The sequence below is a fragment of the Camelina sativa genome, chromosome 19 (assembly GCF_000633955.1).
Source record: "Camelina sativa cultivar DH55 chromosome 19, Cs, whole genome shotgun sequence".
Classification (NCBI taxonomy): domain Eukaryota; kingdom Viridiplantae; phylum Streptophyta; class Magnoliopsida; order Brassicales; family Brassicaceae; genus Camelina; species Camelina sativa.
The window spans coordinates 15,601,708-15,625,447 of record NC_025703.1 but is presented as its reverse complement, the minus strand read 5'-3'; the positions used below and the strand labels follow the sequence as shown (position 1 = coordinate 15,625,447).

At 32.5% G+C, this 23,740-nt stretch overlaps 4 protein-coding genes across 4 annotated transcripts; 2 read left to right on the top strand and 2 right to left on the bottom strand.

The window, feature by feature from the left end:
* On the top strand, window positions 6,834-9,004 carry LOC104766451 (probable sodium/metabolite cotransporter BASS3, chloroplastic). Its single transcript, XM_010490339.2, has 5 exons — window positions 6,834-7,439; window positions 7,633-7,728; window positions 7,809-8,115; window positions 8,199-8,446; window positions 8,554-9,004. Exons 1-5 carry the CDS (start codon window positions 7,048-7,050, stop codon window positions 8,792-8,794), a joined length of 1,284 nt encoding a protein of 427 aa, XP_010488641.1. The 5' UTR covers window positions 6,834-7,047; the 3' UTR covers window positions 8,795-9,004.
* LOC104766450 (dCTP pyrophosphatase 1-like) lies at window positions 9,011-10,268 on the bottom strand. Its single transcript, XM_010490338.2, has 2 exons — window positions 10,054-10,268; window positions 9,011-9,548 (listed from the first exon to the last, which is right to left on the bottom strand). The coding sequence occupies exons 1-2, from the start codon at window positions 10,189-10,191 to the stop codon at window positions 9,258-9,260; spliced, it is 429 nt and encodes a 142-aa protein (XP_010488640.1). The 5' UTR covers window positions 10,192-10,268; the 3' UTR covers window positions 9,011-9,257.
* On the top strand, window positions 12,606-14,276 carry LOC104766449. Its single transcript, XM_019240746.1, has 2 exons — window positions 12,606-13,286; window positions 13,380-14,276. The coding sequence occupies exons 1-2, from the start codon at window positions 12,880-12,882 to the stop codon at window positions 13,579-13,581; spliced, it is 609 nt and encodes a 202-aa protein (XP_019096291.1). The 5' UTR covers window positions 12,606-12,879; the 3' UTR covers window positions 13,582-14,276.
* LOC109124400 (cytochrome b561 and DOMON domain-containing protein At3g25290-like) lies at window positions 21,330-23,088 on the bottom strand. Its single transcript, XM_010490335.1, has 3 exons — window positions 22,352-23,088; window positions 22,008-22,262; window positions 21,330-21,813 (listed from the first exon to the last, which is right to left on the bottom strand). Exons 1-3 carry the CDS (start codon window positions 23,003-23,005, stop codon window positions 21,550-21,552), a joined length of 1,173 nt encoding a protein of 390 aa, XP_010488637.1. The 5' UTR covers window positions 23,006-23,088; the 3' UTR covers window positions 21,330-21,549.

The following is a 23,740-nucleotide window of genomic DNA, read 5'->3' as shown; positions in this document are numbered from 1 at the left end:
CCTAGAGTAGATGATTGGAATAAATCCTTGAAGTAAGTGATAACAACCTCTCCTTTAGAAGCTTCTGATTTTTGAATGTTACCATTGACATCCAGCAAGGCATGAACTCTATTTCTTGATCTATTTGCCTGAACAGAAGCATGAAAAAATTTCGTGTTACAATCTCTTTCCTGTAACCATTTTTCCCGATTTTGTTGACTCCAATAAGTCTCTTCTTCTCTATAGGCTAGAAGCAACTGATTCTTAAGACCATGAACGGGAAAAGAAGAAGGAAAAGAGGAAGATTGTTCCTGTTCTAAAGCAGATTGAAGCTGATTTATCTTTGCTAAATAGTTGAATTGGTTTTCCTTTTTCCAATTACTTAAAGTCTTCATGCATCTTCGAATCTTATCTGAGACTGAAGAGAAAGGAGAAGAGTAGTTGTTGAACCAAGATAAGGAGATAGCTTCATTAACCAGAGGTTTATTTAAGAGTCGTTTATCAAATCTGAAATTCTCTCTTTAAGGGCTATTTGAGGATAAAAGCTTGACAAGAACAGGCCTATGATCTGATCCTCTCTTTTCTAAAAATTTCTGATTGGAATCTGGAAATAGGTGAAACCAATTTTTATTTCCAAAACATCTATCTAATTTGCTCTGGATCCACAAATCGAATCTCTTACCTCCCCAAGTGAAGTTATTACCATACGAAGGTAGTTCATTCATATCACAGGTTCTAAGCATATCAGCAAAAGGTAAGAAAGAAGCCTCTCTTCTTCTAGCCCTCCTATTTTCTCTCCATTGTTCAGAATTTCATTAAAGTCTTCAACCATACACCAACTTTCTTTTCTTGTTAGTCCAATACGCATTAGTTTTTCCCAAACTAATGGTCGAGAAGTAAACATCAGATCTCCATATACACACGAGACAAAGAATTCTATTAAACCAAACTTAATATGGAGGTCTAGGAGGTTCTTATCCACAAAGAGAAAGGTGATATCAACACTGCTTTTCCAAAATAAAGCCAAACCTCCACTCCTTCGTATAGGGTTGATAGTAAACAGTCTATCATAGCCTAACCATTCCTGTATATCTACCAAAACATTACTACTATTCCTAGTCTCCATCAAAACAAAATCTCAAGGAAATGTTCTTTACGTATTTCCTTGAGACGAGGAATTGTCAAGTCTTGGAACCGTCCCAATCATTGACAATGTCAGCTCAGTAGACTCATTAGATTGTAGACGGTCCCTCAATTGGGACCATCTTTTGGTTTGTGATCTTAGCCACTTTGTGAATCTTATTTTCTTCTATTGGACATTTCCTTTTACCCAACAAATTTATTCCTGAATCTAAGAATAATTCAGAATTTATTGGAGGATAAAAGAATACCTTTTTGTTTCGTGTTGGCTTAAGAGATTTCTTCCTGTAGGAAGAATTTGTCTTTGTTGTTCCAGAAGTGCTAGCATCTGAGTTGAGAACATCGTAGGCATAAGATTAGTCCAAACGAACTTCATAGAGATTTGCTAGTTCTGGAGGAGCCCTTGGAGAAAGAGAAGGTAGGTCCTCTTTAAATTCCAAGTTCTGTTCTGGAGTTTCAAGTTGAGCATTTGTTGAGTCTTCATACAACATGGGTAAAACTGGATTGCTGGTCTTCCCGATTTGAGGAACCGAGTCTTGCTCAGTTTGAAAATTCAGAGCCGGATAATTAAAAGAAGCTAAGACCGTGGATCTATCATGAATTAAGTGTTATATCTCATTACCAATGTTTTTAAAACCGGACCGAAAGGTGAACCGAAAAATCTTTCAGGTCACTAGGTCAACCGGTCGGACCGGTTGAACCATGGGTCAATTAGTTTATTGGTTTGTTTAATTTTTGTAAATATAAAATCTACTTTTCTATAAATATATGAACAAAACATACATAATGAAGTACTAAACAACTAAACTTAATCATTTAAATGATTAGATAAAATAGCTAAGTAATTTTTCTATAAATAACAACATTTAATTTTAATTTGGTTAGAGTTTGAAGTGTGATAAAAATAAAATATTTTAATTTGATACTAACCTGTTGGTCCGACTCGCCGGTTCACGGGTTTTTAGTGGATATTTCTGATTTTTGCGGGTTTTTAGTTGTCCGGTTTTTAGAGGTAATCCGAACCGGAATGTCTACCGGGTCGCGGTTGCACCGATCTAACCGGCCGGTCGGATCCGGGTTTAAAAACATTTCTTGTTACCTTGAAATTAATATTTTGAAATCCAGACCGGACCGGCCGGTCGAACTGGTTTAACCACGAACCAGAAGCTATCTCGGTCCGGATATTACTTAAAAACTGGATGCTAAGAAACTCGGATAAAACCGGAAAAACCCAACTAAAATCCGGCAATCGGCGGTTTAACCGGTAGTCCGATTCAAGTTTAACTTAGACGAGCATACATAAAAAATAAATCATGTACTGCTTCCTCTGTTCTCGTTTGATGTGGGACAAAATTTGGCTTCCTTCTTTTTTCTATTCAGTCACAATTTATTTTAATATTAATTTATATGGAAGATAGAAATAATTTTTAATTAGTCTTCTGATATTCTCCTGTTATATCTTGCTGTTCTTGTTTAGATTTAAAATAATAAGAAATAGAATTTTATAATTATTGCTCAAAAATATATACTAACTAGATGAAGATCCGTCCGATATGCGGATTAAAAGTTTTATAAATTAAATTTAACAAAATTTTATTAAAATTTATATGTTATTTATAAATTTTTATTTTTGTTATAATACACTGATTTATATCCATTTATTAATCTTTTATGTATGTTACTATTAAAAGTGTATTTTTTTACACCTAAATATACTCTATAGTACAAATATATTCTTTACCACTACCTAGAAAATGTCTATATAAACATAATATACTAATTAATGATGTATCATCACAATAATGTATGACCGCCATGGAAAAAATCTCGGCTCTGCCCTCATCCCTTATGGAGAGAACATTACGTCCAACCTCCTCCACCATGGAGAGAACCTTGGCGCAACCTCCTCCATCATGGAGAGAACCTTGGCTCTGCCTTCCTCTCTTGGGGAGATAACCTTGCGTCTAACCTCCTCCATCTACCTTCCTTGGATAGATAACCTTGTGTCTATCCTTCTCCACCATAGAGAGAACCTCGGCTCTGCTCCCCTCCTGTGTGGAGAGAAAATGTTCACGTCTTTTTGCTAACCATTGAAAGTAAAAACCTTTTTCTAACGTCACAAATATTTTTGATAGTAACTAATGTTCAATTTCCCAATGTATTCGTGGAAGTGTCTTTGTCACACCATGATGTAGCCTCTGTCTCTGTACCACCTCAACCGCCACCTTACTTAGTGAGCCCATGTCAACTCTCAATCCATGGGCTCACCTTCCAAAGTGGGCCCTACATCTATTCCCGGCTCATGGACCCACCCATATTCGATGGACGGTTTGTAAAGTCTGGGAGGCTTTAAAAACTTGTTTAGCGACCTTACAAATCAACAAAATGATCTTTTCCTGTCTTTTGTCCTCACTCTCACAGTTCTGACAATCACTTCCATGAAGGTCACCCATCATGAAGTTCTCTCAGGACCTTTGTCCGAAAAATAAGTGCATTTTGGTGACGCATGTGGCCAAATCAATTCTTTTTTACCTTTTCGCAAATCAGGGTGTCAGAATCTTTGAGCTCCTATGGATCTATCAACAACGATTTATTTTTTTCCAATCTATCTATCTATTTTTGTTGTACCTTTGTGTTTGATTAGCTTATTTTATCCATTCATTAGGTTGATGAGCTTCTACTCGTTATCTTCCTTTGAGATTGAATGAATAATGGTAACAATATGCTTGATAAAAAAAGAAGGGTTTATGGCCAACCAATCAAGGTTGAGATATTATAAGAAAATTAATTTAGCATAATTAAAGAAACAATAGAAAATTATAAGCATGGTAATATATGAATTCCAAATAATTCAAAGATGAAAATATAAATCAAATAAAATAATTTAAAAATACTATAATAAATTTTAAAATACAGTATATATTAATTTTTTTTGGGTCAATTTATTAATCTTACCTATTCCCAATTGAAAAAGGAGAAAGTAGGAGAAACTTTTGGTTTAGAAAAATAAGGAAAATTTACCTTCCTATTAAAAAAACATTTCCCAATTAAACAAAGTTGAAAACAGTGTTTTTGAATAAATTATTTAAGTATGAGACGATCTATGTTTATATTGAAGTAGTATTTATAAAATTTAAAATTAATAATTAACTGTATATTTTCTTTAATCCCTTTTTCTATATTTTTTTGTAGGATTAATAACTTAAAATTAAAAATAAGTAAATAATATTATAATTTCAAATTTTATTATATATATATATATATATATATATAAAATCTCCTTATAATTATTTAAAAAAACTTTGTATTTTTTTTTTTATAAATTCTGTAATTTTTGATAATTATCTTTTTACATTATTAATATTTTTTAAAACAAAATATTTTATTTTTGTTGTAATCAAATTTTTCTAATTAAATATTAACTTTTACACATGTCAAAATCTGAGATTGATAGCTTGACACATGTCAAAATCTTGTTAATGGCTAACTTTCAAAACTCAACTTTATATAATAAGATTTATAAATGGTAGATATGGAAAATTTTTGTTTGGATATTCATAAAACCAAAGTATGAACATATATATATATATATATATATATGAAATTCAGTAAATTAATGACCCGCGGTTGGACCGGGTTGACCCGGTGACCTGGTGACCTGGTGACCCAGAAGGTTGTCCGTTTTGCTTTCCGAGTCGGGTTTAAAAACATTGCTTGAAATTCTTTATGCTTCTGAAGAAACAGAGGGAACTTCTCTCGTTCATGTGTGAGCCGCCGGCAAAAGTAACATCTCTTATGAATCCTTTCATAATTATATAAGATTGTAACAGCTTCACCAGAAGGAAGAACCATCACTTTGGATCTTCGAAGTGATTTAAAAACATCAAAAAGTATCTTAGCTCGAACGAAATCCTGATTCTGAGAAATTGATGGATTATAATCGAGTTGAATAACTAGTCTTGCAAATTCTGCGGAAACCTTAATTGCTTCAGCGTGTGATGGTTAACCGGTATATTACGAATTTGAACCCATATTGGAATTGATTGGAGGTAAGTAGGCGGAGGTGTTTCAACCCATCTATCAAGGACTATTGTCCACTAGTTATACGTATGCACCCCCAAGTTGAGTATCTTTTCCAAATCTTGTTCGTATTTGAAGATGAATTGGAATTTGTCTTTAGAAAGAGTCACTCCCCTAACTCGGTCATAGATTAGCCACTTCCTTGGCATATCCAAAACTATATCTGAAACGTTTTTATGGTCAGGATTCAGAATTTTACCCATTTATATTCTTCAAAAAAAAACTGAGACAGATCCGGCAGATGGAATGGCTCATCTGCTTCTTCTAACAACATGGCTTTAATCATGTTATCAATCAAGGAAGACATACTTTAAGATTTTCTGTTTGATTAGGGAGAGTTAGTCAAATAGCAGCAGAGACTCAGAGTATGAAGAAAGCTTCGAAGATCTTGGAGAAATAGAATGGATAAGGAGTGGAAACCCATATTATACAAACAAAGATGTATAAGAGACTCTAGTACCCTCAGAGTATTCTAAGCCCAAAAAACGGAAGCTTTTTGCATTAAAGAAATATTCTCTGTATGAATGGTGAATTTACAATAAAGTTTTTTTTGTAGTTTTTTTTGTAAGAATTCTATATAAATATTATTTTTTATGGTTTGCGAAAGTATTGATTGTATGGTTGTAGAGTTTTAATTTATATGTTCATTGATATATTTGTATTATTTGTTATTAAATTAATAAAGAATGATGTTAATATATTATTTTAAAATTTTAATTATTTTAAATAAATTATTCTAATTAAAATCTGTAATAAAATATTTTCAGAAAATTAAGCGGTGGAAATACATAAAAGTAGATTATGAGAAATCAAAATCATTTTTCTATGACATAAAATAGTTGAAACGGTGGGAAAATTTTTCATCTACTATTCCACCAAAATTTATGACGGTTTTTCGTATAAATTTTTTTGTTTGAAATTTCATCCGTTTTAACATATTACATTGTCCAATCATCAATTCTATAAAGAAATGGTAAAACGGTTAAAAAAAAAATCGTCTGAAAAATGTTTGTGGAAATTTACATGTTTTTTTTTTATTTTGTAGCGAATTGTGACGCGAATGTATGTCATCACTCAGCATTAAGCTAGACTGATCATGCTTAATGTCTCTGATGATCGTAAGAAAGTTAGTGGTGTTGAACCTGTGAACGACGACATAGTTCATGAGAAAATATCAACACGTTGCACATCTATGGCCATGAAATCTTAAATACAAGATTATAAGTATTGGTTATTTGAGTTCGAACTATTTCTAATGCTAACTAAACCCCTACCTACAAAATTCCAGTTTAACATAATGCAAAAATAGAACCATAATTAATTATGTCATTTTAGCATGTAAAACTTTTATGATTTCACCGGTAACAAAAAAAAAATGTATCAAAAACTCAATAACATTTCTTAAATCAATAAAAATTTAACATCCTATCTAAAAGGCATACATAAATTATGAGTCTTTCACCAAACAAAACAACAATCTTTCACCCAAATTTCATCCAAAATACTAATACACAAAACCCAACAATGCTCAAAGAGACTCATCGACGATGACGCCAATCAATCTCAGCCGTTCAAATTTCTTGCAGCACTTGTCAATCATGCCTTAAAACCTTAACAAGTCTCTCTCTTCCCCTTTTTAAAAACATTTTACAATTTTTCTATATTATCACTTCCTTCGTCTTCTTCAACTCCAATCCTCACCCTTTCAATTTTTCCCACTACGCCAGCAGTCCACGGCGCCATTTCACGGTGGCCCGGTGGTGCTTTCACCCTTCTCCGTCACCTATCATCGTAAAAATCAAACCTTTATAAAAAAAAAACTTCAGACCCAAAAAAAAAGAAAAGAGAATGACTTTGATTGCTTCTTTGTCTCTCTCACCACCACAAGCTATACAAAGACAATCACTTTCGGATTCTAATCGCTTCAAATGTCAATTTCGTTCTTCTTCTTGTTCACCTCTGTCTTCTCTTCATTCGTCATCGCTTAGTAACTTTCTTGATTTTAGACAACGGCGGAGACAGGGCGGCGGATTGGTGCCGGTGGTGGCGTGTTCAACGACTCCGTTTATGGGTAGAGTTGGTTCACATTGGAGAGATGGGAACATGTCTCTGTTATCTTTCTGTGGTGGAACTGATGTTACGGAGAGAGCTGACTCGTCTCAGTTTTGGTCTGCTTTGCTTCCTTTTGTTGTTGCTCTCACCGCCGTTGCTGCTCTCTCTTACCCACCTAGTTTCACCTGGTTTGCACACTATCTCTCTCTATCTCTATCTCTGTAGCTTAGCCTTGAAGAATCATAGCTTCTTGTATGTCTTTGTGATCTTCTTTAGTAATGCAGATGTCATATATGGTCTTGTGCTTAGTTTACTCTGTTGTTTAGAGAACCTATGTTTTGAATGGGGTTTTAAGATGAATATCAGATGAAATGTTTTCAGGGTATCTAAAGAAATGTATGCTCCTGCTCTTGGAGGGATTATGTTATCTATTGGAATCCAGCTTTCAATTGATGATTTTGCTCTTGCATTCAAAAGGTACTTGGGGACATTTCTCTTACCAGCTTCATGATCACTTTTAGTTTTAGCAGATCTTGAGAACATTATTTTTTATGCAGACCTGTGCCGCTATCTGTTGGGTTTGTTGCTCAGTACGTTCTGAAACCGCTCCTTGGGGTTTTAGTTGCTAATGCCTTTGGGATGCCGAGGACCTTCTATGCTGGTTTTGTACTCACATGTTGTGTGGCAGGGGCTCAGTTATCTAGCTACGCGAGTTCTTTGAGCAAAGCAGATGTGGCCATGAGCATTCTTCTCACTAGTTCTACTACTATTGCATCTGTACTCTTTACCCCTTTGCTAAGTGGTCTTCTGATTGGATCGGTAGTTCCTGTTGATGCAGTTGCCATGTCCAAGTCCATACTACAGGTAACAAGGTTTTAGGAGTATGATCTTGAAGAACCTATCATTGTTATCTTTTAAGGTCTAACGAAAGGTTTACTATCTTGTAGGTGGTGCTTGTTCCAGTCACTCTTGGCCTTGTGTTAAATACTTATGCAAAGCCTGTGGTCACTCTTATTCAACCCATGATGCCGTTTGTTGCTATGGTGTGCACTTCATTGTGCATTGGAAGCCCACTTTCGATAAATCGCAGTCAGATTCTATCAGCTGAAGGTCTTGGATTGATTATTCCAATTGTTACATTTCATGCAGTAGCATTTGTATTGGGATATTGGTTCTCTAAGATCCCAGGCTTACGGTAACTCCTTAATCCATGTTCTTTTTTTTTTTGTATCTCTTCAATATTTTCTTTTATCCATAGAACTTTGAAAATTTATTGGGTTTGTTGTTGGATCTTGTAACTAGGCAAGAGGAAGAAGTTAGCCGGACTATCTCACTTTGCACGGGAATGCAGAGCTCCACATTAGCCGGGCTCCTTGCTAGCCAGTTCCTTGGTAGCAGTCAAGCCGTTCCAGCAGCGTGCTCTGTGGTTGTAATGGCCATAATGGGTCTATGCCTTGCCTCTTTCTGGGGCAATGGGTTTCGAATCAGGGACATTCTATCGCTATCAACACCGCAAAGCAGTGGCTACACCGCTGAATCATGAGCAGTATTCAGCAGCAACAAACCTGTGTAAAGCAAGGGAACCACAACTTGGGACATTGATGACAAATGCTTTCCAGTCTTTTTGATTTGATGTACAAACAGCATTTGGGAAGTAAAGATAAGGTTTAGAGGGGATGGTATAGGTAGTGTAGACCAATCATCTTGTATGTAGTTTGCTAATTGATGGTATAAAAGTTGATCTTTTGTTGCCTCTCTGTGAACTCTAACCGCAAAATTCAGTGAAAGCAAGTACAGAAGAAACCAATGAAAAAGTTGTACAAGCAAGAGCCTAAGTAATCTCACATTTGGTACGGATCATCATCTAGTTATCAATTGACAATGAACTACTTAACTTGAATCATCTGAAATATAGTTAAGAGGCTTTCAAAGATTATATGTTCTTGCCTCTCGCTCCCACTTCATTGACATAACACACTTGAAGACCCACTATAAAACAAGGGAGATTAATGTTCTTCATTCAACTTAGTCTTGCTGCTTGAAACTTCACCATCACCAACACAATGATCATCAGTCTGTTTGAGTGCTGGATACTTAACCGCATTAAGCTCGATCTTGCGCAAAGCAGCTTTGCCTAAATCGACACCACACGCATCCGAAAGCCTCACCAAATACAACAACACATCTGATAACTCTTCACCAAGATGAACTTTCTCTTCCTCTTTCCAATCTGGACAACCTCTTGCCACTTCCCCTTTCCATTGGAATATCTCTGATAGCTCTCCCACTTCACCCACCTACAACATTTTTTCAAAACTCTTATAATCTCTCTTCATCTTTTTTTTTTTCAATTCACTTATCAAATCATTTCAAAACCATACAAAACACACAAGAAACACATTTATAGTACAAAAAAGTTTCGACCTTTAATAAATTCAACTAGATTGTAGGGTATAGAGAGGTATATGGGGACAAATCAATGTTGAACACTTTAACTAAAGAAAAGGAACAATCACATGTTCTTGTCGTTGTCTAATGTCACTTGAAACTTCACTTGTCTTCAGATCTATGAGTCTCCCCACTCACAAGTTACAGTCAATTCCAATGTTATAAAGCTAAAACAGAGCAAGTCACATGATACTTACAAGAAAAAAATGAAAACTTTCATGGAAAACAAAACAACAGATGTAATAGAGAAACAAAAGCTAACATTTTTTTTTTTTTAAGTTTAATCATCGCATGAGACACAATCAAATTAAGAAAACAAGACTCAATTCAATTTGTACAAGAGAGAAGAGATACCATTGCAAGGAGGAGATTCCTTGGACTGTGATACTTCTCCCAGTCTCTAGCTTTTGCAAAATCATCCATTTTCTTACTCAGAGTCTGAAGAGAGACCTCATTCTTGTTTTCTTCTCCTCCTTCTTCTCCCTTTTTCATTATCAGTGAATCTAAAACACACACGAAAGACTTAAACCCTTGGCTTTCTTATGCGTATAGTTTATATTATATCAGAGGGTTTTTGAGTATATATGATGAGAGTTGGTGGAGAAGATGACCGGTTACCGGATGTTTCCTGTCGGATACGAGGCTGCTATTATATTAAACCGACACGTGGCAGCTATATTACTAATGTGTTGACTTGGCTTTGTCCTATTTGTGGGGATTGGGAAATATAATTGAAATAGAATCTTGTTTTTTTTTTTCCTAAATTTAATTATTAAAGTTTAATTTATCAGATGGTTCTAATTCATATGCTTGTTAGCTTTTTGCTTACTTTATTCTTGTCTAACTATATAATTTATTCTAAAGACACTGTAGAAATGTTATACCATTTCTAATTAGGTAAAGATAAATTGAGAGAGATAACTTACTTTTTAATATTAAAGTAACAAAATATTGGGTTTTTTAGATTAAATATTTAAGGAATCTGATTCTTTAAATAAGAGAATGAAAAATAATAATGACTTTTGAGATGTTTCACTATATGAGATTATGAGATGCCAATTTGAAAATGACATGTCACAAACAACTAGGTTACTAGCAGTTTCTTCAAGATCTTCAACATTTCTTTTTGTTTTTCATTTGAAATATTTTCTGGCATAAAATAAAAATGATATAGATGATAAAGTAAAGGTAATGATATTCTTTCAAACATATTTTATGGAGTTAGTGAAGATAATGACAAGCCTTTAGACATGAAAACATATTTCATAATATTTTCAGTTTTGTTGTCCTTTAACGTATACTAGAGTTCTACTCAGCACGTTGGTGCATAGTTTTTCATTATTTTTGAAGATTTAGAATTTCGTACTTTAGAGTTCTCTATTTGATTTTTAAATCAAAGTAACGTTCTTTGACATGTTATCAGTCATCTTCAATTGGTGATTATTGTTGACTTGTTGGATGAGTGATCTGTTTTTGTCCAAAACTTATTGTATTTGTCTGAAATAATGTTAAATAGTTTATATATTAATCAAGTTATGTAAAACATATTTAGTCCAATTATGTATATACCTAATTCATGATTCATGTAAGAATACTTGATAAATTTTGCAATGCTTTATATGTCCTGAAAACAATAAAAAAATATTAATTAAACTAATAATTGGAGTTTGATAGTTATGAGTTGATAGATTCACAATGTTTTTGATGATCCAGTAAAAAATACATTAATATACATTATATTGGATAAAATAACATGAACTAAAATTGTCAACAAAAAATCATTAAAAAAACATCATAAAACATAAAAAAAAGTTGGAATGAAACAATTGATATGTTGTTAAACAAATGTATGACTTTATATAATGAGGAGAGGGTGTGGATTTTTAGAGTTAGTAAATTTAAATCTTCTAGAAAAATCTTTTTTTAGGTTTTAGAGAAATTTAAGTGATTTTCTAACCATTATCTAAATATATTTAGAATATTTTAAGGTAATTTCGGATTTTAAAGTAATTTACTAAAACTAACTTATGGAATATACTCTTTGTAATTGATTTTGTATAATAGTTATTAGAATGATTATGAATTCTTTAAAATTTTATAAAAGAAACATTATTTTGTAATTTCGATAATATAGTTAATGTACTCGAATTTTATTATTGTTTTTGCTGTATTGTAGTAAATTTTATATAGCAATCTCTTATTCTCTTATTTTAAAGATAATTAAAATCGGTACTAAGAGCATTAATTAGGAGCATTAATATGAAAACTTACCATAAAATTTGGTTATTTATTATAGTAATTAATATGAAAGATTGTTTTTCCATACAAATAGTATTGTTTGTAATTGTTAAACGATTTATTAGGAGCATGACAAGAAATTATCATAAAAATCGCCTATTTATTATGACAGTTAATCAGTTATTATGAATTTTCCAGAAAAATAGTATTGGTTGTAATGTTAAACGATTTTATAATAGGCAAATAACATAGTTTTTAATTTTCTGCACAATTTTTGGTATATAGGATTTTATTGGTTGTTTATTTCTTATTTTAGAGGATTTTTTTTTAATTGCCACCAAAATTCGAATAAACCTCTGAAATGATCCACGTCCATTGGTTGTTCCCGATCCGAACGGGTTATTAAGATTTCCTGATCCGAATAGTATTATTCATGGTTAATTAAATTTTTGATTTTTTTAGCCTCAATTACGCTTTCCGCTTTTTTTTTCTTGTTCTCCAAATTTTTTTTATAAAAGGAGCATTACATGGAGTTCTGTTTTTTTTTTTTTTCTTATTTGGTTTTTTAGCTTCCTAATTAATAGTATAAATTGCAATATAAAATCTGTTTGACTTTTGACATGGTCTTGTGATTTCAGTTTTGTAAATTTGTTTTTTTCTAGTGTGGTTAACTAAAACCAAACCATTTCATTAATAGATATACATACAGTAATGGATGTCGTAAATAAAAGATCAACAAAATTGATGGCAAATCACTAACTCGGTTTTGTAAAAAACCTCCCAGGCACGACTATCGAGAAACACAACTTTTTAAATTTCTCCAACGCTGGTGGAACTGAAGCTCGCCGACGTCGGGATCTCTCTTCCACGTTTCGAATCTTCTACAACATCCATTACTCTTTTCGTTTACTTCCTAGTATCGTGTATCTCCATTTTCATGTTATGGCAATGGAATCGTCTTTAGCCCTACCTCTACATGCCGACCCAGGAAGCGACAGAGAACGACGATTGTTTACGGTGAACCATCTATCCTATGCCCTGTTCTCGCCGTCTGGGAAGCTGGTAGAAGATGAATCCCTAGTATCCAAAGTCCCTTTAAGGTCGGAAGCGGAAGCCTACACCGATCTACCACCTAGAACTCCGGAGCCTATACGTTCCTATTTCCTCGCCTATCACCGACCTCACCAGAAGCACATGGCTGCAACACCTTTGTTGGTGAGGAAGATGACGGCGGAAGGTTTTACCCTAATCCAGCTGGTGGTTCCCCCAAATGGACTCGGCCCATTAAGCTCACAGTCTCGGCCCAGATTCAGAATTGCTTTAATATATTTTCTACCAGACTGGACCAGGTTCTTTAACTTTATTATGTCAAGCCCACTAATTCTTTTGGCTCAATATTGCGTTTTTGTTTGGTCGACAACGCCGTGCCTCCCCGTTTTCAGCAAAAGGATTAAGCTTGTTCTGCATCTACGCGAATCACAACCTGGTAATCAACCACTCTCGTTTTGCTCTACACACTTGAGATCCCTAGTTTTAGAAACCCTTATGTATATGTTTCGTGAACGCTTGAAGTCTTATGGCATGTTTATCCTCGTCCCTCAATCGCGTAAAGGATGTAAGCTCGGATGTACTTATTCTTTCTAGTGTAGCACCGGCTACTAGCTTTGTGTTGAACTCCTTAACCTCCATGGTCGCTGGCTTTATGCGAGGGAGGACCCACCTGCTCTGTTACGGTTTGTTACCCACCAAATGTGATCCCCGGTTATAGCTTCATCAAAAGCTATGAGGTATGTGCACTCTACTAGATTGCTTTTTGAATTTGTCTCTCACTCGACCCTTAGATTGTGTGAATGTGGCCACGACCTTGCTTTGGTAGTGAAGCATAGTACGAGTAAGAACTCCTCCACAATGCTTATTTATCCAGCCTCTTCAATAAAAGGCAATGATGTTCTACCTGAGAATTGGTCTTGTGGTTGCTCCTGTTCAATCCCGCAAACCTATCCCTTTATGGAGAAACCATTCCCGTCAAACCTTACCGGTACTTGGAACCCGCCTACACCCTTAGCCTCCTCCATGGAGCAACTTATCAACAGCTCTTTGGCGTCATTCGCACGAGCTAATTGTGACCACTTGTTGGTCGGGGATCTCTCGAAGCTTGTCTTCAATCTAGAATCCTACAAGACATCAAAAGATCTTTCCTCCATTGCAAGCTCCTCAAAGTTATGCATCTTGTTGGAAGAGTCATGTAGTCTCTATCTTTTCTTTTCATGTACTCTTTTGCTCTTAAGCTGTATGAACAATCCTCTTTTGAGGTTTTAGTTTAATGAAATGTTTGACAAAAAAAAAAAAAAAATCACTAACTCGGTACATTGAGTTTAGGCTTTAGCCCAAAACACATTTTCATTAGTCTTTAGACTTTACTTTAGTGTGTAATTCTCTTTCTCTTATCTTCCTCTAATCAACTACTTGAGTCTCTCACTCCCTCCCTACTTGGGCCAACATACAATCCATGGACCCAAATCTTCTCTATCCTGTAACTCAACTCTCAAATTCGACATTACATGCATGGTATTTTTCTCTCGTTTTTACAGCACTTTTTGCAAATATTAAATCCCTATATACAAACTGATAAGAGTAGGAATGCAAAAAAGTGTCTTTCTTTTCTTTTTGTTTTTTATATATAGAGGGTTTTCAAAGTAAACCATGAGAAAAGAGATTGTTTACACAAACCTATTGGACTTACTAACCGTTATATTCTTGAATGCAAAAAGTGTTATGAAAAAAAATAGATTAGATTCTCAAAAATAAGAGTACACGATACATATATCTGCTAATATGAGATATAAATCAAAATAAACTTAAATCTATATAATAATAACAATTTGAAAAAATGCCAACAACAGTTGTGGTTATTCGTCCTACCTTTTCGTAAAATATATATATATATATATATATTTATATATTTTTTTGACAGAAAATTTTAACGGTTGCATCTCTCTAAAAAGTTGCTTCTGTTAAATGTAGAGTTATGTCTCTTACAAACAATTGTGTCTATTTAAATGTTCACATATTTATAAATTTATATATAAATGAATTCTCATTACTGTATTCAAATTTTCTTTATTTTATATTTTTGACAGAAAATTTCAAAGGTTGCGTCTCTCTAAAAAGCTGCGTCTGTTAAATGTAGAGTTGTATCTCTTACAAACAGTTGTGTATATTCAAATGGTCACATCTTTATAAATTTATATAGAAGTAACTTCTCATCATTGTATTCAAATTTTCATTATTTTATATTTTTGACAGAAATTTTTTACAGTTGCGTATCTCTAAGTTTCGTCTGTTGAATATAGAGTTGTGTCTTTTACAAACAGTTGTGTCTATTCAAATGTTTGCATATGTAGAAATCTATATATAAATAACTTCTCATCATTGTATTCAAATATAATAATTACAATCTGAAAAAATGCCAACAACAGTTGTGGTTATTCGTCGTACCTTTTCGTAATATATATATATATATATATTTATATTTTTTTTTGACAGAAAATTTTAACGGTTGCATCTCTCTAAAAAATTGTGTCTGTCAAATGTAGAGTTGTGTCTCTTACAAACAGTTGTGTCTATTCAAATGTTCACATCTTTATAAATTTATATATAAGTGACTTCTCATCATTGTATTCAAATTTTCTTTATTTTATATTTTTGACAGAAAATTTTTACAGTTGCGTCAATCTTATTATATAAAGTTGGATTTTGAAAGATAGTCATTAATAGGATTTTGACATGTGTCAAGTTATCAATTTGAGATTTTGACATGTGTAAAAGTTAATATTTAATAGGAGAAATTTGAGATTACAACCAATAACAAAATATTTGTTTTAAACAATATTAATACTGTAAAAAGATAATTATAAAAAAAATTTGAAATTTAAAAAGTTATTTTTAAATAATTATAAGGAGACTATATATATATATGATCATAAAATTCGAAATTATTATATTATTTATTTATTTTTCAACTTAAGTTATTAAATCTTTAAAAAAAATAGAAATAGGATTAAGGAAAATATACAGTTAATTCTTAATTCTAAATTTTGTAAATACTCACTTCTATATAAACATCGATCGTCTCATATTTTTCACTTTACAAAATAATTTATTCAAAAACACATCTTTCAACTTTGTTTTATTGGTAAAACTATTTTAATGGGAATGTAAATTTTCGTATTTTTTTAAACCAAATTTTTCTCCATACTTTCTCCTTTTTCAGTTTGGAATACATAAGATTAATATGTTGACAAAAAAAAAATTAATATATGCGCTTTTTTTTTCTAATACCGTATTTTAAAATTTATTGTAGTATTTTTAGATTTTTCTATTTAATATATCTTTCATCTTTGAATTATTTGAGATTCATATATTAACGTGCTTATCATTTTTTTACTATATCTATAATTATATCAAATTAATTTTATTCTAATTTCTCAACCTTGATTGGTTGATCATAGACTTTTTTCGTGCAAACATAATTGTTATCATTCATTCAATCCCAAAGGGAGATAACGAGTAGAAGCTCATCAACCTAATGGTTGGATAAAATAGGTTAATCAGACACAAGCTTACAACAAACATAGATAGATAGGTTGGAGAAACATGAATCGTTGTTGATAGATCCATAGGAGTTCGGAGACTGTGACACCCTGGTTTGCGAATAGGTTCATAAGAATTGATTTGGCCACCTATGTCACCAAACTGCACTTATCTTTTCGGTCAAGGATCCTAAGAGAACTCTAGAGTTAAGCGTGCTTGAGCAGAAGTAGTTTCAATATGGGTGACCTTCTGGGAAGTGATTGTCAGAATTGTGCGAGCGAGAACAAAACACAGGGAAAGATCATATGGTGATGTGTAGGATCGGTAAACAAGTATTTAAAGACTCCTGGACGTACCAAACTGGTCGTCGGATATAGGCGGTCCCACAGGCCGTGATTAGACGTGGGGATCACTAAGCAAGGTGGCAGAGACAGACTCTACATCATGGTGTGTTAAAGACACTTCTACGAATACATTGGAAAATTTAACATTAGTTACTATATATCAAAAGATTTTGTAACATTAGAAAAAGGTCTTTAGTTTCATTGGTTGTCGGAGCAAGCTATTTTTAGATAGCTAAAAGACGTGAACATGCTCTCTCCATACAGGAGGAGCGCATAGCCGAGGTTCTCTCAATGGTGGAGGAGGTTGGACGTAAAGTTATCTCTCCAAGGGAGGAAGGTGGAGGATGTTGGACGAAAGGTTAATTATCTCCCCAACGGAGGAAGGCGGAGCCAAGGTTCTCTCCATGGTGGAGGAGGTTGGATGCAAGGTTCTCTCCATAATTGAGGAAGGCGGAGCCGAGGTTCTCTCCATCCTTGGTCATACACTATTGTGATGATACATCATTGATTAGTATACTATGTAATATCTTTTTGTTCGAAATTTTTTTGACCAAAAATTTTAGTAAAGAAAAAACCTATGCAAAATTGAAAGTAAAGAAACATATAAAGTAAAGAAATTAATGTCTTCATACAGACATTATCTAGGTGGTGTTAAAATATATATTTGTAACATACAATATATTTAGATGTAAAAAAATATACTTTTAATGGTAATATATATAAAAGATTTGTATATAGATATAAATCATTTTATTAAAGCAAAAATAAAACTTATAAAGAACGTACAACAACTTTTAATATACTTTTATTAAATTTAATTTTATTTACAAAACTTTAAACCCGCACATCTGGCGGGTCCTTGTCTAGTTGAATATAGAGTTATGTTTTTTACAAACAGTTGTGTCTATTCAAATGTTCACATCTTAAGAAATCTATATATAAATAACTTCTCATCACTGTATTCAAATTTTCTTTATATTTGAATTAGTTAAAAGAGAATTTGTTAGAAATGATGTCTCATCACTGTGAGAAATTTATTGCAGTTTCATATATTTTGTTTATCGTTGTAATATTTAATTATATTCAGTTTCTAGGTATACAACCATCTATTTATCGAGGGTTATCATTCTATTGGTATGAATCTAAACTGAAATTTTTGTTTTTAGCTGTTAAAAAATGTGGTTCAAGTTGGTTTTTCAGAAAATGAGAGCATATTGGCTCGTATATATTTGTTTATTTTTTTGTCACAAGTATATATATATATATATATATTTGTCTAATCCATGCTTTTTGATTAGAAAACTAATTGTATTATCTATTATAGAAACAATATGGATTTCTATATTTTTATTTAAAAAAAAATATCTGATTATGAAATATCAAAGGTAAAAATAAAAATAAAATATCACAGTTCGTTCTATTATATTTTCTACAGTTGGAAATATTCAGTTTATTGGGAGATAAAAAACTGGTGATCAACAGAAAGATTGACGGTTGAGATGATTGTCCAATAGACTATCTTGACGACAAAGACTTATCTACAACTTCATATAGGTTAAGAGAATTTGTATATTTAGTTCTAGTCATAATACACTCAAATTGAAATCTTAAAAACAAAAGATACTGAATATGAAATATTATAAAAGTTTGAAAAGATTTTAGATTCTGACTGCCAAAAAAAAAGAGGAACGTGTGAGAGCAATGAACCCGGCCGTCTTTGGCCGACCATCTTCCTTAGACGCGCACATTGTAATGCTACATCATACACCTAAATATTATTGTTATAAGTTCTAACTATTATTGTTCCCCTCTAATATTTATTATATAATTTATTTATGTATGACTCGGGATAATTAACCAGCATCTTATGCGCAGAAAAATTAGTAATAAGTACATGCAATATTGGATTAAAAATGTATATATAATTGATTATAATTGGGAAAATGTTTAATGACTATAGGTTGTTTTATATAAAAATATGTTTCATCTATAAAACGATAGTTGTTTGTATTACATATACATTTACAATACTGCCTTTATGAAACTAGATGTATTTTTTTTTATATGAATATATAACTGAGTTTTGATTCAAATAAATAAAATATGTGATTATTTTCTGTTTAGTTATATTCAAATTTGAGAGGATTGGTAATTTTCTTACTGATTGACTGAATAGTAATATTTATATTCATTTTTATGAAGTAAAAATTGATTTTGGAAATAGCAATATGTTTGAGTTATGCTAAAAAAGATTAAAATAATTAATAAAAATGAATTTAAACAAATCATTATGTCATTTTAAGAATAATGCTCAATTAATATTTTTAATATTTGTAATTTATTATATGATTATTAAAGAAATTTATAGTGTCTTATACAATGTATTCATAATTTTATCATTTAAAAAAAAAATCAAAATATAATCATTTACATATCATATTTGACAACAAGAGAATAAGTTGTAACACTTCATAAAATATACAAAAATATGACTGTAAAGTTAAGAAGAGAAGACATGGCTGTAAATTGCATTTATTCATTTTTCAGAAATTAAAAAATACTTTACGAAAAATTACGACGAAAAGACATAGAAAAAATTACATTGAAAAGACACGAACGAAAGATTAAGACGAATAAAAACGAACGAAATAACACAACTGCAATGTTATCTCATGGCAGTTAATTGTAAAAATTTGTTTAATTTGATGTGTGTAGCATTGATAATTATTTCTATAATCATATGTGAAAGTAAGATTATTTTTTTTTAAATATTTTTCATTAAAGATATAAAGAATGTCTCAAAAATTTGTATGTTTTTGAAATTTTTATTAAATAGTTTAAGAATACCAATAGTTTAATAAATAAATTTAATTAAAGAATTTTTGTAATAAATATTTTACTAAAATGAGTTCTTCCGTGGGGGCTCCATACCTAGTGTAAATAATAATCTTCTAAAAAAAAAATTTATAATCTTATGTATTCAATGATCGACATCGGTATAATCTTCTGAGTCTATTATATTAATCTTTGATTGGGATCTTAGACTTTTTTTTTTCTTTTTCGAATATAGTCGGGTCTCCTAACATCATTAGTTCGTAAACGAAGGAAAGTGATAGTGGTAATTATATATATCACCTATTCTTTTTTTTTTTCACGTGAAATGAAATCATTTGACTTCAGATTCTCTTCACTTTTATCATGAAGCTAAGCATTAATCACTCATTTTTTTGACATTAAGTTTAGAGAAATCTAACCTAATTTTATCGTCGTCTATAGTGAATAAGAAATGTTATTATTACGAAAATGAAATCCAAACTCTTACACCAATATAGTTTTAGTACGATGAAATACATTTCTTTTAATAGTTTTGTTATAAATTATGATGATTTATTCATTCAATCGTGGCAAGTACATAAGACTATTGACATTTAATTACGGTGAATGAAACGTGGCAAATCTATCTATAATTTGAAGCAAAACAAATGTAAAATTGTATTCGAACTCCATGACTTAACTGTTTTTGTAGGTACGTACAAAGAACCATACAAATTTAAAACTTCAATTTCACAATGATGATGATTATAATAATAATATGACTTAGTTATGAACAAGGGACACACAAAATGGGCCTAAGTTTGCGGAACAAAGAACAAAGTTCCCTTAATTATGACAAGTTGAAAAAGAGAGGTCTTCGAACAAAACGTAGCAAAGTTTAAGAGAAGTAAAAAGAAGCTAGCCATGCAAATGACACATGGAAATGTAAGTTCGACAGTCCACACCCCACTTTTTAAAGGTTATCTCTAACTACCTTTAGTAATTAAAAATACAGATTATTATTAGAGTATTTGCAGTTGCAATATGAATATGATAATTAAGACAAATGGTCATAGTTTTTTTTTTTTGCCCAATGAATTTAAACATGTTTTGGACGTGATTTTTTTTTATTTCTAATATATATTTAAGTATTTTAAAGGACAGGAAATGAATTTTATAGATATTGAAACCACAATTTTAAATTATTTTTCTTATAACTATTGTTATATTACGTGACAATACCTAATGATAGTTTTTTTTTGAAATATCCATATATGATGATCACCTTTACCGAAGAAAGAAACTAAAATCTAATCTTTGAAAAGCTTTCAACTGAATTTCAAACAAACCATAGAGAAAAAAAACAATGCTGAAAAAAGTTTTCAAATGAGATTTCAACAAAAGTTTGATATAAGTCCCTAATGACTAATGTGAGGACAAATAGGTCTTGATGAAAATCAGATTGAGAAAGACACCTAGGTATGATTATGTCTTGCCACCATAATTTGTCTAAGACCTTAGTGTACATAGACGTTTCATCTTATTGATTGGCCACAACGACCACAATCATGTGGACATATTTGATTACCTTTTTTTAGTCACATGGGAATAAGTCCAAATAATTAGTTGGACACTGAAAAATCATAGATTTAAAGTAGACTAAGAACTTTTTAAAAAAAAATTAATCCCCTACAATAATTCATAACCAAGAAAGAACCCAATAAACAAACCAAAAAGCTACGAAACAAGAGAATAATAATACATCTATACATTGATAATACAAGATTTCATATAAAATTTTAGTAACAACAACCACAAATGAACCTTTTATTAGTTGACCAGATCTTTATCGGCTCAGGCCCTAAGGCTTCATTGAGTTGTTTGATTTTCTCTTGAGTACAATGACCCAAGTGACGGCTTCCAAGAGCAAAGCAATGCCTCCAAGAATAGCGATCACTGCAATGTAAGCCGTCTTGTAGGTATCTTTTGGGTTCAAGATGTTGAGACCTTTGAAGACATTAATGATCCCGAGGATGAGGATCGCGTAGCCAACTCCATGGTGGTAGATATTCCAATAAAATCTGTACTTGTGATCTTTCTTTGGCCGCAACAACATCGCAAACATCTATACAAAGAAGTTAAAATGATTCACATCGCGATGTAAAGAGTACATAATATATTAAGAGATACGGAACTCTCCATTAGAAACACGTGAAACTTAACATGGTATCCAAAACATAGTAAAAAACCTTGAATCTTGAACATGGACCTTTAAAGTGCAAAACAGAGCAAAAAACAGAGTTTTTTCTTGTAATTTACCTGAATAGTGGCAAGGGCGAAGAGGGCAATACCAATGTTACGATGGCCGGTGAAGCGAATACCCTCAGACTCGCTGCCGAGCTTGAGTCCGGTACCCCAACCGGCAACGCCGATGACATAAGCCGAGAACTGACAAGTCACGTGAAGGTAAAACCAAGCCGGATCTGCGGATTCAAATATTCTCATATACCTAGCTATTATTGCTCCTATAGGAAACAAAATCCCCCAGCTCACCGCGTTTAGTATCCCATGAATCTGCACATTACTCACCATACTCAGCTTCGATTACACGATTAGAAATCATAATTTATCGGTTTAAAGAATCTTGTTATGTAGAAACTTACATTTCTCTTCTCGATCTTGGCATTTACCTCACCGCCCCCAGAGATGGTTGTGCTGCCGCTGTTGTCACCTTTTAAATCAAGAGAGCTCATAGAAGCAAGATTCGGCGGGTCGAAAGCGTGCTTCCCAATCATTCCACCAGGACCTAATTGAGGACCAACTTGCCAAACCTGATTCACCTTTCCCTTTGCCACCAAATCAGCCGGAACCTTAACCCTAGCAAAGATCCTCAACGTTCCTCCATCCCTCGCCGCCTCCTCAGCTTTCATATCCCAAACATCAAACGCAAGCTTCGAAGGAACAAGCGAGCTATAGGAGCTAATGTTTAGCGTCTTCACCACGGCAACACCGTTACCTGGATCCTTGTAAGCGACAAGGGTTTGAGCTCCGACCATACCTGTACCCTTTGGATTTATAGCCCAAGCGATCCATCCGCCAGGCTTTGCGGGAGGAGCGGAGAAGACGACGGCGAGAGTTGTGTTGGCTGCATCGTAGGAATAGTGAAGGAAGGCTTTGAGTTGAGGGAGGTCAAGGCAGTGAGGGTAGGTTTTATCGCCGGAAAACGTCTGTGACTTGCAGGTTTGTGAGACAGCCGGTGAGATTAGAAGAGCCAAGAAAAAGAGAGAGAGAGAGGTTCTTACGGAAGAAGAAGACATCGTTGGATGGAATGTAGTAACCGTAAAGGTTTTTAATTTGGCGATATTAATAGAACTCTTTTTAAGAAGAGGTAATAAAACTAGCATGTGTTTTGTTTGTGAGATTTTACATGGACTAGCCAATAATAGCTTCTTTTTTTTTGGTTATATTTTTGTTTTGCTTTTTGAGCATACATAAGAATGATGTATGATTCTGGAAGAAATCTAAGAAGAAATTCAAATTAAGCACGTTTTGACAATATCCAATCATATATTATAGCAATCCGAATAAATGTCACCAAAAATTGTGTTTTTTCAATCCTATTTTTTAAATAACTTTTCCAAAAATCTGTAAAAAAATTAATTGTGTGTGCGATTGTTCATTGTAATTTTTCATTGTAAAATTGTATTTATACGAATATTTGTATATTTTTATCGCGACTTTTCATTTAAAAATACTATTTTTATTATTTTTGACAAAAAAATTATACGGTTGCGTCTCTTTAGAAAGTTGCATCTGTTAAATGTAGATTTGTGTCTCTTACAAACAGTTGTGACTTACAAACAATTGTATCTATTCAAATCTACATATTTTGTTCTTCTTTTATAGCAATTTCACACTTTTGTTTTAGTTTAAAATGTACACATCTTTAGAATTATATATATTTGTTTTTTTATTGGAAAAAATCTAAACATAATTTTTAACATATAATAATAATAATAATCTGAATAATTGTGAACAACAGTTGTGACTTT